The following is a 17,834-nucleotide window of genomic DNA, read 5'->3' as shown; positions in this document are numbered from 1 at the left end:
AAAAAGTACACAGGAAAAAAAAAGTATTAGAAATGTGTGTCAGAAACTTTATAAAATACAAACAAAATATTATACAAAATAATTATAAACCATATTTATATCTAAAATAAATATAAAAATATAAACGAAATATATTTTTTCTGAGATTTGTGATACATGTGTTTATTGACTTTCAAACTCATGAGTTACTGGTATTTCTTCCTCATTCTAAAGTATAAAAATTTTGTAGTCATGCTATTTATACTTTTTTCTCAAAGAAGGCACCCAAATTGTATCAGTTTCAAGCCTCATAAAACCTGGCTCCATTTCTGGGGTTATGCATTCCTTGACAATTAAGCCTTGCTGATATATCATCATCAACTGATTTTAATGCTCTGGTTATCTCTCAGACTGTCCTGTCTCCAATTGGAGTTTGTAAAAATCATCGCATAATGCCAAAGGGTGATGCCAAGGCCACAATGAACATGATAAATGGCCAGCACAAGGCTCTCACTTATCTTATGTCACCTATGTATCCCACAGTTTGCAATTACATGCTTCTCTGTCTCTACTACTCATCCTTGACTTAATCATCTATGCATCTTCTTCAGCCCAAAAGCACTGTGCCTGCAGGGAACCTGTGTATTATATAAATGTGGCAAGGAGAGAAGGAAGAGGAGGAAAATGAAGAAAAAAAGGGAGCAGAGAAGCAGCGAGAGTGAAGAGGTAGACTTTTAAGGAAGCAAGTGTAGAAAAAGATTGAAAATGGTTTAAGCTCTGTTTCATAGATCTTGCAGCTAAATCACAAAGCCTTTATGTTTTTACCATATCATCTGTGTGTGTGTGTGTGTGTGTGCTGACCTGTATACACCTAAAATTTTTATCTTAATTCCTTCAATTTTTATTCAAACTTATTCAAACTTTAAGACTCAAAATATTTCTTATTCAATGTATTATTTTACTTGGCATTATTCTCACCAGCATATTGCTTTTTAAAAGCAACTCAAATGTTACCTATATTATGCAAATGAAAATCGGTGAATTTAATCACACAGAGTTGTCCTAGAGGAGACACTAAATCATCAAAAGTCCAATGGAAAAATTTGGAGAGTCCTAGTATATTCAATAATTTGCATATCAGTGCCCAGAATTTAATATAAATTGAATTGAATCTTACACACAACTCTTCATAGATTCTGTCTGTCGATAAGACAAGCTTTCATAAAAACTGGCAAGCTAAAACTACAGACTGCAGCCCATTTTCATTTTCATTTCATTTTCTTTTCAATGAAACACTGTGAATATAGAGGCATCGCATAAATATTTATCAAACTCTATAATTCTTCCAAATGTAATAATAAATGAACGTATCCTTCAACGTGCATATAAAACACGTGCAAAAAAAAATTTTTAGAAGACTGAAATGAGATACAAGCGACCCAAAGTCACAAAAGGCAATAAATTTATCTCACTACCTCTTCCAGAGAGCCAGTGATCATATGATCGCTTTTGTAACCTCTGTTTTCTAGGCCTCTGAAATTTCATTCTTTGCTAATTGAAAAAGTATCATTCAGTATCACCTAGCACTGGGGAAATCATGATGCTGCTGACAGGAAGGGCCAGGTAAACCATGGGAAACCTCTATTATTAAAACATAAAAAGAAGAATGGTTTCAGAGAAAAGACCACACAAGCTTCCAGACTGTTGGCTTGCCCCCCAGTGTGGATTTCCACTTTATGCTGGTCATTATATTTATCATTTACTAGTTACATGGGAACAACAGCAGCACAAAGTTGATACACAAGGCAGAAATAATTACAGATTTGAACCAACGGTCCTCTATTAAAGCCTGAATTGCCTTCAGCCCACTGTTAAGAAAAGGTCAAGAAGAAGGCACCTGCTGAAAAGAGTAATAAAAACATGCTGTTCATTATTTTCCAGAAGCTTCTAACCCTCTCTCCTGTCTGATTTACATGACAACTACTACATTCATCTGAATGTTGTGGAGTGTTGAGAGCTCCTTCGGGAACATTATATTTCTCTCAGATAATTATGATCAAAAAGTCTAGAGCTAAGGTTAAAAATCCAGAGCCAAGAAAAGTTTCTGCTATCACTTGATCTTGACTTCATTCCTCTCCTTAACTTGCTCTGGTGCCAGGGGCAAATTTTGAGCTAAACGCAATGAATCTCTTTTGGCCTAGATGGGTGGGGAAACATCACGTGGAAAAAGAATGAGGATGCGGAACACCATTTAGCCTGGAATCATCGTGAACTGCACCAAAGTCTCCGAGTAATACCTGTCTTACTCCTCAAATTGTCAGAAAGGAGTTGAAAGGGCAAGTTTTTGGAAAAGAAGCTGGAAAGGTTAACAGCCATCTATAAGAAAAAATATGATTTCCAATGCCTCTGAGTATCAGAAAAGGGAAGCTTATATTTTATGATATTATGCAAGAAACATGATCCTATGGAAATTACCCAGCTCTTTAAATATCTGATTTCTGCAATGATAAAACACTCATCAAATTTCTAACAATACAAACGTTTCTTTTCCTGGTTTTGATTCACCCACTCTTGACACTTGATTGGAGTCTGCAGATAAAGAGTATTAGACTCAGCACTGGCAGCTAGCAAACAGTTCTTCATTTGAACTAAATAAATAAATGCTACATAGTTGTATATCTTTATTCTTTCCCTGGCCACTAGTTGAAATGAATTCTTCTCCCTATAAAAGACCAAGTATAGCATCTCAACACTGGAGAGCTAGAAAGATCCTGGTCACCCTGGAGAAGGCCCATTCTGACACCTGTGGCTCTCTGTGTCACCACAAACTGACCCAGCACCTTCCACAAAGGCAGTGTCCAAACAACAACAGATGGTGAAGACAACAGTGACAGCTGTCATATGCCATGTCAGGCTGTGTCGTTATTCAGTAATTATTCATTCCTCTCCCTCCCTTTCTCTGTAAGAGAAGTATTCCTCTCTGCCCCACATCGATATTCAAATCGATCCCAAGATGGTCTTTGGTCAATGGAATGCAGACCAGTCTTGAGTTAAGACTTCAAGAGGCACTGCAAGCTTCCATCAGCCTCTTGCACTCCTGATCTGACTTCAAGACCACTACAGTCCAGACAGTGAGTACTCCCTTCAGCCTGGGTCCTAGAATAGGAAAGACATGTAGAACAGATCATAACTCAAACTACAGCCTGCAACAACCTCAACTATTTTGCCAGACTCAAGAGCAAGAAAAAAAAAATATGCTTTTATGAGCCACTGAAATTTTGTGATTGTTTGTTACACAGCAATAATACAGAAAACCCTGACTGATACATACACTTAGCAAGGTTATGGTGGCATCCTAGAGTAGAAAAGAGGGGGACTAACATGAGATTTGGAGTCCACTTCACTAGACTGTCAATTCCAGCTCAGACAACTCCCAAATGCTTAAACCTGGTTAGGTAAAGCTCACTGAACCCCACCTTGCTGGATTAATGTGACAATTAGAAAGTAGCTACAAAGCACCCAGCACAGTGCCTAGCACAAAACAGGTACTTGATAAATGGATCAACAATATAATTAGTAATAATGAATGGTAAAATATCTTCCAAACTATCCATGATTAATGTTCTGAACTGGAAACTGTTTATTTGGATTAAATATTTCTTTAATACCAGCTAAATAAAACAGTGAAGTCATTGCAGCTTACAAAAGAATCTAACAGAAAATTAGTTTAGAATGTACAATGTACTCTATCTAAATCTTCTAAAACTTATGAGTAGCCAAGAATATGAATTTTTATTGTGTCAAAGAATAAGAATGTGTTCTTTGTGAAGGGAAAAAAATGATTAAATTGCATGTTCCATCTTCCAGACTGGTCACTGGTCATTTAAATTGTGATCGAATCCACTGTAGTTGAAGGCCCCTCAGCTAATCCACTTACTGTGAACGTTATTAAAGATTTATTAAGTGCCTGTACATGGTAAAGAACTTCAAAGGTATGGTTTTGTTCACTGAGTTCCAAAATAGCAAAGAACATAACACTACTAAAGTGTAAGTGATAGTCGCTCAGTCGTATCCAACTCTGCAACCCCATGAACTGTAGCCCACCAGATTCCTCTGTCCATGGCATTCTCCAGGCAAGAATACTGGAGTGGGATGTCATTCTCTCTCCAGGGGATCTTCCAGACCCAGGAACTGAACCCAGGTTTCCTGCATTGTAGCAGAGTCTTTACAATTTGAGTCACCAGGGAAGCCCCTAAAACTACTAAGTGGATCAACTAATCCCAGCATAAGCTGATTCACAAAACAGGAGCACTGCAGTTACTAAGGCATATAAATAGATTTTTGATTCATCAGGAAAGCATTCAGAAAACTAGCACTACTAATGAGTAATAGCAGATTTATTGGGGTTGGAAAGCTTGCTTAAAAAAGAAATTCATCCAAAATATGAGTTCAATTCCCTGCTTTTCCAAAGAATAAGGAAAAGGAATTTATAGGAAAGATAGAATCTGTAAAACATACTCTAAGGAGCCCAGGTAAATTTAGGGTAGTGTTTCTGAACCACATGCAGAAGAACAGCTTGAAGAGCTCACGTGAAGATTCTTAGGCTCCCATCCCAGAGCAATGGAATCAGAATCATTGGCAATCAGGCCTGGGGATCTGCATTGCGAACAAACTTTCCAGCTGATTCATGTACGTGCATAAGTTTGAGACCCATGAAACAATGCAAGCCATGACACAACCTTTGGCAGGAGTCTTCAAGGTTCTTGAAAGACAAAATTCCAAACAAGTTTAAGCCGTTTTATGCCTGGGGGTCAAACGAAGAGCAGAGTCCAGACTTCAGACCCCGTAGCAGTTGTAGGGCTAAACAGCCACTCATTCATTCTGTCAGCGGCTCAAGCCACGATTTTTAGCGCTTGGAGGCAAAGATCATTCAATAGGAGCATAAGCCAAACAGTACAAAGGGATGGCTTCTCTGGTTGCTCGTACATTTGCCAAACTTCTCCCCAACCCTAGCAGCCCCTGGCACAAGCCGAGGCAATCATTCCTCGTCAGCTTCCTGGGCTGGGATGTTAAAATCTACAAGAAGTGAGATGGAAGAAAGATGGTTAAGAATATTACCATATGGGAATTCTAATCTTCATTAACAAATTTCAACATTAAGTCCAAGCTTCTTTTTTGATAACCAGAGAAAAATATAGTTTTATTTCCTCAAACAGGGAAACCATATGAAATAAAAAGGAGAAAAAGAAATAGTCACTATAGTTTTAAAACTGAGTAATTCTCTAGGAAGTTAAATCAGAAACATGGGTAATGAATGCAAAGAACAGAGTACTGAGTTAAGACTGAGAGGAAATGGTTCTAGATGTATCCTCAAACTGGTATGTGACTTTACATAAGGCACTCAGCTACTCTTTACCCCGGAGGAGTTAATGTCCTAAGAAAAGAGATTTTTAAGTCACAGAGCGATGTCAAAATGAAAGTGACATTATTATCACTTATGGCAAAATTTCTTTTATGCAATCCAGAATATAAGGGAACAAATGCAAAACAGTAAGTTGACTTTTCAAAAGAGGTAAAAGATACCAAACTCCTGAAGTCAAAAACACTAATTCAAAAAGATACACGCAGCCCAATGCTCACAGCAGCACTATTCACAGCAGCCAAAGCAGGGAAGGAACCTAAATGCCCGCAGACAGATGAACAGGTAAAGAAGAGGTGAGAGGAATGGATAAAGAAAGGTGAGCGGAGTATTACTCAGTCATAAAAAGAATGAAATGATGCCATCTGCAGCAACACGGATGGACCTAGAGATTATCATACTAAGTGAACTAAGACAAAGACAAATGTCATATGATATCACTTACACTCGGAATCTAAAAAAAATGATACAAATCAACTCATTTATAAAACAGAACCAGACTCACAGACATAGAAAACAAATCTATGGTTACCAAAGGGGAAGGCAGGTAAGTGATAAATTGGGAATTTAGGATCAACAGATACACACTACTCTACATGTGCTGCGCTGTGCTTAGTCACTTGGCTGGGTCTGACTTTTCGCAACCCCATGGACTATATACAAAACAGAAAAACAAGGACCCACTGTATACACAGGGAACTATACTTGATATCTTGTAATAACCAATAATGGAAAAGAATGTGACTAGGAATATATATATATGCATATACATATATATAATTGCAAATCAACTATACTTCAAAAAAAATAATTTATATAAAGAATTATAAAAGCAGCTATAGCATCAAATGACTATACACACATTTTCTGCAGTGATACTCAAGATGAAAACAAAATAGCACAGTACAAACTGGCAAAATCTAGGCCACTCTCACCAAACTGCTCCTGCTCTTGCCTGCATCAAGCTACACCAAGGTGAAACTTCCCAATAAAACAACTCACTGTGGCTTGATGTAGCCATCTAGGTTGCAGTGGTTACTGATTCAGTCTGACACCTTACTGCTGACCTACCTACCTGTATCCACCTGAGTCCCAAAGGTAAGCTTCTCACGCTGGAGAAGCACACAAACAATGTGATTGCAAGGAAAAAGGGTGGTGATTAATGGCTGGTGCCAGCCATCTCTGAGCTCAGGACTCTAAGGATTTTGACACACATTTAACACTTTATTATCTTACAGATTTTAGATCAGCACCAAATTCAAATGTCTCTAGAAACAAGCAAAGAAGCCTGAGCTTGTCTTTAACGGGAGATTGCAGAGCATTCCACAGCTACTCAGAGCTAAGCTTGAGACTAGGCTCCAAGTTATGTGTCTTCTCTGAACACTGGTTCATGAGTTGAGTATTAAGATTAATGGGACTATTGGAAGAATTAAATAAGACTCGACTATAAAACCCTTCATAGAGTGTGTTGCCCATTGCAAGTACTCAATGAAGCCATTACTGTTCATAGTAAACTAGTAGTACAGAACAGACACTCAGTAAAGGTTGCTACTTTTCCCTTCTCATTTTGTACTTCAAAGGTAAAAATACATTCTAGCTGAATGACAAGTTATATATAGAGTATATGATTAAATCAGAACCCAGTTTTCTTGACATTTACCTTTTCCTTCATTGTGGCTATGGGGTCAGTTTTACAGTTTACACTGGTCATAATCAGAAATCACATATTAAAAATTTACAATTTAAAGTTTCAACCGGTGATGGTACAGTTTTGTTACTTCTATCCAGTATTTGAAACAGTTTCTCAAATCCTTTTTCTAGTATAACTAATGTAAAACTAGGATTCTTAGGACAACCCCTTCCCACAACCTGTTTTCATCATCATCATCATCACCGTCTTCCTTGCTGGGAACAAAACACCCTGTGAGTGCTATAGAAAATAGTTTACTGGATCCAAATGTGTCCCCCAAATGTAAAGCACCAACAGCATCATTCACACAGAAATAGAGGAGAGGTAGCCCCTGTCTTGTGATGTCAACAATCTAGAGAAGACTAGAAAAAAGATACTTTGGGGACTTCCCTAGTGGTCCAGCAGCTAAGACTCCATCCTCCCTATGCTGGAGGTCCAGGTGGGTCAGGGAACTAGACCCCACATGCCGCAGCTGAGCTCACATGATGCAACTAAAGAACCCAGTGCCGCAACTAAGGCTCGGCACAGCCATGGAGATCAATAAAAATAAATACTAAAAAAGAAAAAGTTACTGTGCTGATCAAGGCATGTGCACACACGCACACACACACATGGCCAAGCACCTGCATATTTAAAGGCAAATAATGACAATAAGAATAGAAATGAAATGCATATCTGTAGCTATGATGATGTGTAAATCAACAGGTAGGGGACAACAAAAATATTAGGACAATTTTGTCCCACATCTTAAAATTTTTCTATAAAATGTAAATTCTTACAGGTAAAATCTTAAAACCATTTCTTTTTAATAAATAAAATCCACAGCATGCCTCCTATAGTCTATCATGAAAATATTTTAGAAGGATGCCTCCATGTATCAGTGGGGCCAATACAGTGCAAACGCCTGTCATTCAAGGGCCAGATGAGCCTATGAAACACAAGAGACCAAGCAACTAACACCATATCACTTCAGAAAAGTCTGTCTGTAAAGGGAAATACTGGTATATAAGATCCATTTGAAAATTCATTTCACTTCTAATTTAATGCCAATTCAAATGTAATTTACTTTATCAGGACACTTAATTTAGTGAAGGTCATGAGTACACTCAACAGAGGTGAGAATCATTTATGCTTATCAAAAGATAACCAGGTGATAGCATTGCTAAACAAGAAAGAAATGAGGGATTCCCACTGGAAACCATCGGCTATCACTGTATAAAGAGGTCTTCTTACAAATCAGTGCATTCTAAGGAAAAGCTTTGATTTGATCACCTCTGCACCAACGCAACCCCACTTGTCATTCCATTTGAGTTCAAGAACAGCGCTTCACTTTCCCAATGCTGACAACTGACAAGACGTGAAACAACACTTCTGGCACAAAACATGAAACTTACCACTCTCGTCATCAATATTGAACCTTCCAAGACCACTGCCATCCCTGATGGAGTACTGGATCTCCCCATCCCTCCCCGAGTCCTCATCGTGGGCAGTCACCTGCAGCACGCTGGTTCCAATCCGTGAGTTTTCTTTTACAGAGCCAACAACAGCAAAGTCTGGGAAATAGGGAGTATGGAGGTTTTCATTGACATCCACCACTTCCACCTCCACAAAGGACACGGATGACAGAGAGACAGGCCGCCCTTTGTCCTTGGCCCGAACTGTGAGGTTATAGAACTGCTGCTTTTCATAGTCGAGCTCCCTACTCAGGCGGATGGCGCCACTTGCTTTGTCTATTTCAAATCTCCCATTGTAATCATTGACCAAAGAATAGCGCACTTGACCCCCCAGTCCCAGATCTGGGTCATGGGTCTCCAGCCAAGCAATGACAGTGCCAACAGGGAGGTCTTCAAGGATCTTCACACTGTAGCTACTGGGAATGAAAGCCGGGGAGCAGTCATTGACATCATCCAAGAAAACCTTCAGGGTGACAACCGAAAAGAGCTGCTGGCCACTTTCTGCCTTGTCTCTAGCTTCTATTTTTAAAGAATAGTTTGCTTTGGATTCCCGGTCCAATTGGTCCGCTATATATACAATTCCAGTGGAGCTATTGATGGCAAATTGCTGTGTATCTGTCAAGACTGAGTAAGTCACTTCACCATTAGAACCCAAGTCTTTGTCTCTGGCTTCCACCTGAATAATCTCAGTGCCAATACTTGAACTCTCAAGAATGTTAACTGAATAACTGTCTTGAAGAAAAATCGGGCTATTGTCATTGGCATCCTCCACGTTGATGGTAAGCAACCTCCATGAGGACTTTTGTGGATTCCCTAAGTCATAGATGGTGATGTTAAGGAGATAGAGGTCTCTGTGCTCTCGATCCATGGGCATAAGGACTTGAAGTTGCCCAGTCTCCATATCAATATTAAAACAGCTATCCATATTCCCATCGGATATTGTAAATAGCACCTTCCCATTGAAGCCAGAGTCAGCATCATAGGCTTTAATCTTCAGGATATTAGCACCAACTGGCAGATTCTCCTTCACAGCCACATCAGAAGGAAATGACTTATCAAAATGCGGTCCCTGCCGGTTAACTGAATAAAAGTCAAGAAATCCATCTTCTAGATTCAGTTTCCCATTTGCTTTGGCCTTAATGAGGAGCTTCTCTGCCAGCCTCTGAGCTACACGAGTTTCTCGGCAACTGAAGCTCTTTGAAGACACCTTCCCATGTAAGACTGAAATGTTAACAGACATGGGGTCCGCAAGATTCTCTCCATCAGTGGCTGTAATCCTGAGGGCAAAATTTCCATTTTTAATGCCAGAATTCATCAGTGACTTTTTAAGCTGCAAAACACCAGAGTCTGGGTTTAAATAAAAGAAACCAAGTTCGTTTCCAGAGATGATTTTGTACTTTACAAGCTCCAGCTCGTCAATATCGATTGCTGAGACAGCTGTGATATGACCCCCAACTGGAAAGTCATAGGAAATCACTCCCTGGCAAGCCACTTTTTCAAAGAGGGGGCTGTTGTCATTGACGTTTCCAACTCGAATAGTCACATTGACCTCACTTTCATGGCGGTATGGCGAGCCCCAGTCAGAGGCTCTGACGATGAACCTGTACGTTTCTGGAGAGGATTCAAAATCCAGTTCTTCGGTGGTGCTGATGACACCTGTAAACTGGTTAATGGCAAATGGCAACAAGTTCAAGCTGGCAATACTGTAGGTGATGTACCCATTTTCTCCTTTATCCTTATCAGAAGCTGAAACTGTCAGAACGCTTGTTCCCATGGGAACACTCTCATTCACAAATGCCTCATACAGTGGCTGCTGAAATTCTGGGGTGTGGTCATTGGCGTCTTCTATGCTGATGGTGACTTGTGTTTTTAAATTTCCCTCCTTATTTGTCACCCCCAGTTTATAAACCTCCTTCTTAATGGTGTTCAGTGGCTGTGCGGTGACAATCAGACCTGACCGAGGGTTAATTCTGAAGTACTGAGCATCCTCTCCAGGGGATAATCTGTACTCCACATCTAGTGGTTCGGGACTTAATTTTACTATAGCAACCACGACACCAGGAGGGGAAAATTCACTAATGCTCACTTCGTACACTTCTTTCTCAAATCTGACTGGGACAGTGTCTCTTTTGGGGTTGGCGATGTGGACTATCTTGACTGCTGAAAATTTCTGAGGTGACCCCTTGTCTTTGGCTTGAAGAGTGAGGTTGTAGCCATAGGGAAAGCTCTCCCAGTCAACCTGCTTCTTCTCCTTAATCCTGTACTCATTCACCCACTTTCCTTCCTTGGCCAGGAAGAACTGGTCTAAAGGGTCCCCAGCCACGATGGAAACAGACTCAATCTCTCCATTGGCCCCTTCATCGAGGTCATCGGCTGTCACCACCGCGTACACGGGCTCTCTGTCCAACGAGAAAGGAACGTGAGCGACCACGTGGAGAGCAGGGGCATGCTCGTTTACCCGTTCAACGTGAACATAAAGCTTGGCAGTGCTGCTCACTCCATTATTCCCATACAGCTTCATCCCCCGGTCCACGGCCAAGATCTCCAGATCATATCTGCTCTTTTCATCATAATTTAATCGTCCACTTAAGGAGATGACCCCGCTCGTGGGGTGGACTGAAAAGAGCTCAACTTTGTTCTTGAAGTAGTAGTAGAATTCGCCATTGGAACCGATGTCTGCATCTGTCGCCGTCACCTGGGCGACACTAGTCCTTAATGGTGTGTTTTCTGCGATTGTAACCGAGTAGGTTGTGGGTGAAAATAAGGGTCTCAGGTCATTCATATCTAAAACCTGTATGCTCACTTTGGTCCATGCTTCCAAATCCTCACCTCGGACAGAGCCTTTGACTATCAATAAATAATTGTCCTGAATTTCCCTGTTCAATATGGCGGAATTGCCACCTTTAGTTCTTATTCTGAGAAAACAGAAATCTGCAATGATGACTTCCTCGGCTTTGAAAAAGCCTTCCTCGTCTCCAGACACTATTCTGTATTTGATGTCCCAGGACAGATCGATCAACGTTATGCCCATTCGACTCTGGCTGTTGACGTAAGTCCTTGCTGCCGAATTCTCGTACACGGTAGCATTATAAATGGAATGTGTGAAGTGGAAACCAAGGGGTCCGGTCCCGGGCAGCCCCTGAGAGAGTGTAGTCAAAAGCTTGAGAAGCAGGAGAATGAGGCAAGAGGGAGGCCGTGTGCCCACAGAGTATCCCATAGTTATATCCATCACATCATACTTCCATCCTGGAGGGGAAAAAAGAGAGAGAGAAAAGATAAATTAACCTAGAGGAACATGAGAGAAGGAACAGAAGTAACTATTATGAAACAGTGCATTTTGAAAACTTTATTATAAAATCTTTTTACTAAAACATCAATACAAGGAAAAAAAGTAGAACACTCCCCACTACTAGATGACAAGGAATTCAAAATCACTAGGATTTAAACTTATCATGCTCGGTTTTCTTGAGTGACACTTTTACAGTGCTGATAGGGTTGACTGTTCACTGGTATAAGCTTTCTTGTATTCTGAAGGTCAGTTTAAAAATACATACTGCAAGACTTAAAAAGTTCATTTACCTCTGACATAATATTAAATTCTAGGAAATTATCCTAGGGAAATAATTAGACAAATGTCCATTTACAGGACAGTTTAAAATAAAAAATTTGAAAAGATATTAACTGCTTATTGATTGAGAAGCAAATACTTTGTGGCACATTTTAAAAAACAAAATACTATGCAGCCATTAAAAATAATGACTAAAAAGGTGTGTATTTTCAGATGCAGTAAGAATATAATACTACATGGAAAAAAGACCATAAACAGTACATGTGATATGATTCTATTATGACTTAATCATTTATATATAAACTGCATTTTTACCTTTAAAATGAGTTAATTATGTTGTGGGCTTGGGGAGCATCTTACATCTTCTAATATTTCTTCAGTCAACATTGTTCATCAATGATTGTGTAATTACTTTTTATAATTAGGATCTTTAAAGAAATGTTTTCAAAGTATTACCATCTTCTGCCGTGTTGAGTTTTAAACTGGTCAAGAGTTAGGCATAATCCAATAAGATGAAGATGAACAAAATATCACGTAACAAACCGAGCAGGGAGGACCATCCCTAAGGAGTTTCCTGATCTAAGCGATGTTCACGAGTGGGCTGTGCCTCTCAGAACAAGAGAGGTAAGATTTTGTGCAAGGAAAATTTTAAGAATTACAAGAGATTTATTTTCTTATGAGTAATTGAAGGAATTACTTCCAATTATTTTTATCAGCTACTATTAAATTTCCACAGTCACCACAGCTCTATGACTGTATAGAAGAAAAGATTAAAAACATTTTCCTAAAAAAAAAAAAAACAATTTTCCTATTTTAACTGTAAAATCTGTCAAGTGCTTTAAAAACAGAGAAGGGGAATGCTATTTAACAGGAAAGAGCTGTCTATTTATATGCTTTGGCTCAGATTTTTAGAACAACCAAATCCTCACAACAACCTAAAGTACTACAGCACCCAACTACATGTTAGAAAACTGAAAGTTAGAATACTGTTAACCCATTTGGTTGGAACACTGGCCCATCCAGTTTCTCCCAGCAGCAGAGCAGAATCTCAAACCCTGGTCTTTCCTGCTCTAAAAGCCATGCTTTTTCCCATCACACCAACATTCTTCCTAAATTCTCTGTCAATATAAGCAAGGATGAAATTATTAAGGCTTCCCAGAAGCACATATGACTTTAATTCTACTGAACTAGTCAGTATTTATCACTGATGGAAAAACATAAAACCCACCCACCTTCTCTATTTGGTTACCTCCATTCTGGTTTTAAACTAGTTACAGTCACTGGTTGTAAGCTGAAAAATCCCCTGGGGAAGTTTAGCATCTTCAAATATTACCAAGTATTTTTGTAGCTTATAAAAATATCCATGGTTGGCAAGGCACATATTATTATAATTTTTTGTAGATAAGAACATCAAACCTCACTTTCCTAATAGCAGAGTCTGAATTAGAACTCAGACTCTCTCTACAGTCCACAATGCTTTCTCATTTTTTCCCCAATTCTGCCTTCCAGGAAACTCTCATAAGTGAATTTCTGGGCCTGCATTTGCTTAGTTGTACCTGAGAAGGAAATACGCCTTGCTGCTATTATCAGATGCAGCACCTAGGAAACACTGAATAGGTGAGCAAAAAGAGTACAGTGTAATACAGGAATTTCATAAGCAAAATAAAGACTAAAAATAAAACACAGAAAGATGTAATGACCATTTATATAAGAAGTTAATTTCACAGGCAGTTCCTCTGGCTGTCTGTCCTTGGGAAATGCTCCATGAGCTAAGTTATGTGCAAAGAAGCAGCTTGGAGGCAGAAAGTTCAAATATCCCTCCCAGGAGAATGAACCCTGGGGGACCAGTGCAACCGGAGGTACCTCTCTGTGGAGCACGCTCAGCTGAAAGATGGAATCCTTAGGGATTACAGATAGAAACCAGGAGAAGCTTTAATAAGAACCCACATGACTTAAGAGACTCTTTCAGTTCACCATCTGAGAATGCTCCAAAATGGAAGAGGCATTTTTACATTCACTATGAACACAGTGGAAGGAGACAGGTGTTTATAAGAGAATAATCGAAGGCATGCACACTCACTTAAGGTAGAAAAGAGGTTACTCCCAGCATCTCCAGGGAAATGCAAATTCTGTTTCTGCCTTGTTACCTACTCACCAGTCTTCCCCAGTGGCTCAGACAGTAAAGAATCTGCCTATAGTGCAAGAGACCCTACTTCAATCCCTGGTGGGGAAGATCCCTGGAAACAGGAATGGCAACCCACTCCAGTATTCTTGCCTGGAGAATTCCATGGACAGAGGAGCCTGGTGGGCTATAGTCCATGGGGTTTCCAAGAGTTAGATATGACTTTCATTTTTTCAACAGAGTCTATGTCCAGGGCGCTTCCTGTGGTTTTACCAATACATTGCCCAAGGAATCTGGACTCTTTGGTCACCGAAAAGAAAACCACTCCAATGGTGAATTCAGTTCAGCTAAAGTTTTCTTAGTCTGTCCCCACATTTCCACCCTAAGCCCAGCCTGAAGGAAGCCTGTCAGGATGAGCCAAAACTGTACAGCATCCTGTTCCTGACATCGACACCAGTGTGTACCAAGAACCACCTACCACGAAGAAGGTGTACAACACTGGTGTACTGAACACAATGCTTTCTGAAATAGACTCTTTCTAAAGTTTTTATCAAATATGTTACAATGTTGCTTTTGGATATATTTTGGTTTTTTGGCTGTGAGGCATATAGGATCTTTCTCTCCAAGCAGGGATCAAACCATACCTCGTGCATTGCAAGGCAAAGTCCTAACAACTGGATGGCCAGGGAAGTCCCCACTAAACACAATATTAAGGGAGGGAAGTAAATAGAGGCCCAGAGGCCTGTAGTATGCTCAGCTCCCAAATCCTCCAAATAAGCACATCTTACTTCAGGAAAGAGAATCAAGAAATTCTACAAACTCAAAGGAGGCTGAAGGGCTTCCTAGGTGGTGCTAGTGGTAAAGAACCAGCCTGCCAATGCAGGAGACACAAGAGATGCAGTTTCGATCCCTAGGTCAGGAAGAACCCCTGGAGAAGGGAATGGTACCCCACTGCAGTATTCTTGCCTGGAGAATCCCATGGACAGAAGATCCTGGTGGGCTACAGCCCATGGGGTTGCAAACAGTCGGACATCACTGAGGGACTGAGCACACACACATACAAAGGAGGCTTAAAGATTATGTTTCACTCTCTTGAGTTTACAGGTGAGGAAACTGCTGCCCAAAAATAGGATGAGATCTAAGGTCTCAGATCTCCCAGGTTCTAGACAATGCCAAATGGAAAAGTTTGCCAATTGAATTAGTTTTCCTTTGAGTTTTATTACAATTTTCACTCTGTGGTTTATCATCATTTTGCAGTCATCTTTGTTTTCTAATATCTTATTACTCCCCCTGGAGTTACTCCCTCCTCTAGGGAGTTAACTGTTTATAAATAAACATTTAAGTGCCCTGGGGGAGAGTTACTTTTACAAACCCTTCTGGTGAATCTGTCAAAACAAAAAATGTTGCCATAATATGAAAAAACATCATTCATTTTAACTATTCGAAAATGATATTTTTGCATACTGAGTTTATTTTTTTTTTAGCAAGATACACTGCTGGAATATTTTTCTTATAAAGCAGAATTAATGATCTTAAATGTAAATGAAAAGACTTTCAAACCACACTGAAATTGAATTGTATTCTTATGTTCTAAAATCTGGATTTAACTTCAAACCCTGAGCAGGACTGACTTGTCAACTTCAGTTGTTAAAACGAAAATATCTCATGAGATTTTAGTATTTTTACTTTTGTAAAAAAAAAAAAAAGCCCTATATGGCACAAACTAATTCAAAACCTTGCAGTTTTCTCCATCAATTTAGAAAATAAAGGCGTCTGAGAAGTGAGAAATTCTTTAAAATTCTGTAAAGTAAGTATTAAAATAAGACTTTGGCTTCCTTCTTTTAGTAGGCAAAGATGACTGTTGAGATGTTTTCTTAAAAAAAAAAAGAGTCCTGCTTTTCCCCATTGGAGACAAGCTATTTGTGAAACCCGAGTACGAGAGTGATGGTGTTTGAGAAGCTCTGCACATTGATTTATTTTACTGCTTCTGGATTATTTTAAAGAAAGCACTTAGTTCCCAACCTTGGAGCGTATTTTCTACGACTTAGTAACATAATCAATAACTTTTGATATAATCTCTGAAGAGATCATCGAGTCATCAATCTTGGAGACATTTCCTTTCCAGAGGCAGCACAGCGTGCCTCACCGCCTGGCCCTGTCCGCTTGGATGGAGGTTCTCAGGCTGGGCTGCAGAAGGGCAGGGGGTTTCCTTTCCAGGGATGAAAAAATACCACAGACCCCCAGGCAGAGAACAGCTCTTACAAAAGCCACCTCTCTGTGAGCCTTGGCTCGGAGAGGCTCAGCTTGCTTGGGGAACCTAGGGAAGCTCCGTTTTGCCACCATTAAACTGGCCTCCTGAAACAGCTAGGATTTCGGAAGAGTAGAGCAGCGCTTTAGAAAAGCGTCCTATTTTTACTCCATCTCTTCCTATCTTACAGATTTTTGAAAGGGGTTTATAAGCCAGACAGAGATGGTGCTTGGGGAATGAGCTTTGAGAGCCTGTGAGAGGAAGTCAGTATCCGAAGGGTTTCCCCTCACAGGCATACTTGACTAAGATGCCTAATGTGAGAAATGCAAAGGGAAGCTCACGTGAGACCTGTGACTGAGTCCGAAGCCTCTGCAAGCGCTGTGTACTGTCGCTCCAGAACAGCTCGGGTGCCTGACTGCCTGGGTCTGAATCCCAGCACTGCTCTTGAGGGGCTGTGTGACCTTGGGCAAGTTATTTAACCTGGCAGTGCCTCACCGTCTTCAACTATACAATGAGAATGATAGTGTCCACTGAATTGGATTTGAGTTAATAAATATAAAGCACTTAAAACAGTCCACGGCACATGGTAAGAGTACAACTGCTATCCATTAATATCACTAACTAAGGCAGTTTTTATAGAGGACACAAAACTGTGAGTCACAGATGCAGGATAATGGAGGAAATTCACAACCTACACTGACATTTTCTTTTTCAACAAGAGAATCCACATCTAAGGTAAAGGAAAGGATGACTTTTTTACTAACAGCAAAGGGCCACTCCATGAGACCCAAAGGTAGCTTTGCCATTTACTGGCTGGGTGACTTTGGGGTAACACTTAAAGCTTTTCAAATAGGGCTTATCTTTAAAATAGGGCTAACACCAGTTCCCACTCTCATGAAACAGGCTTACAACTGTGTTGGGCACACAGTAAATGTTCCACAAATATGAACTGGCATTACAGTAAGTCCCCTACACATGAACGAGTTCCATTCTGAAGCACCTTCATAAGTCCAATTTGTTCATTAGTCCAAGTTATCTTAGGTACCCAAGTAACACAATCAGCTATACAGTACTGTAATATAATAGGTTTATTAATACTTTTCACACAAATAATACATACATAAAAAACAAATGCAAAAAATAAAGACAACATAGTTCATATTATCGGAGAAGGTAATAGCACCCTACTCCAGTACTCTTGCCTGGAAAATCCCATGGACGGAGGATTTTCCGTCCATGGGGTTGCTAAGGGTCGGACACGACTTAGCAACTTCACTTTCACTTTTCACTTTCACGCCTTGGAGAAGGAAATGGCAACCCACCCCAGTGTTCTTGCCTGGAGAATCCCAGAGAC

General features: G+C 40.0%; 1 protein-coding gene across 1 annotated transcript in view; it reads right to left on the bottom strand.

The window, feature by feature from the left end:
• Positions 1-17,834, bottom strand: part of FAT3 (FAT atypical cadherin 3) — a 787,529-nt gene that overhangs the window by 620,478 nt on the left and 149,217 nt on the right. Inside the window, exon 4 of the mRNA XM_081531110.1 lies at positions 8,483-11,788. Coding sequence (XP_081387236.1) covers positions 8,483-11,788 — 3,306 coding nt within the window. The remainder of the gene's footprint in view (positions 1-8,482; positions 11,789-17,834) is intronic.

Source organism: Giraffa tippelskirchi, chromosome 10 (assembly GCF_054371585.1).
Source record: "Giraffa tippelskirchi isolate mGirTip1 chromosome 10, T2T-mGirTip1v1.2.pri, whole genome shotgun sequence".
NCBI classification, from domain to species: Eukaryota; Metazoa; Chordata; class Mammalia; order Artiodactyla; family Giraffidae; genus Giraffa; species Giraffa tippelskirchi.
Note: the sequence above shows the minus strand (reverse complement) of the source record. Positions and strands in the feature narration are given on the sequence as shown.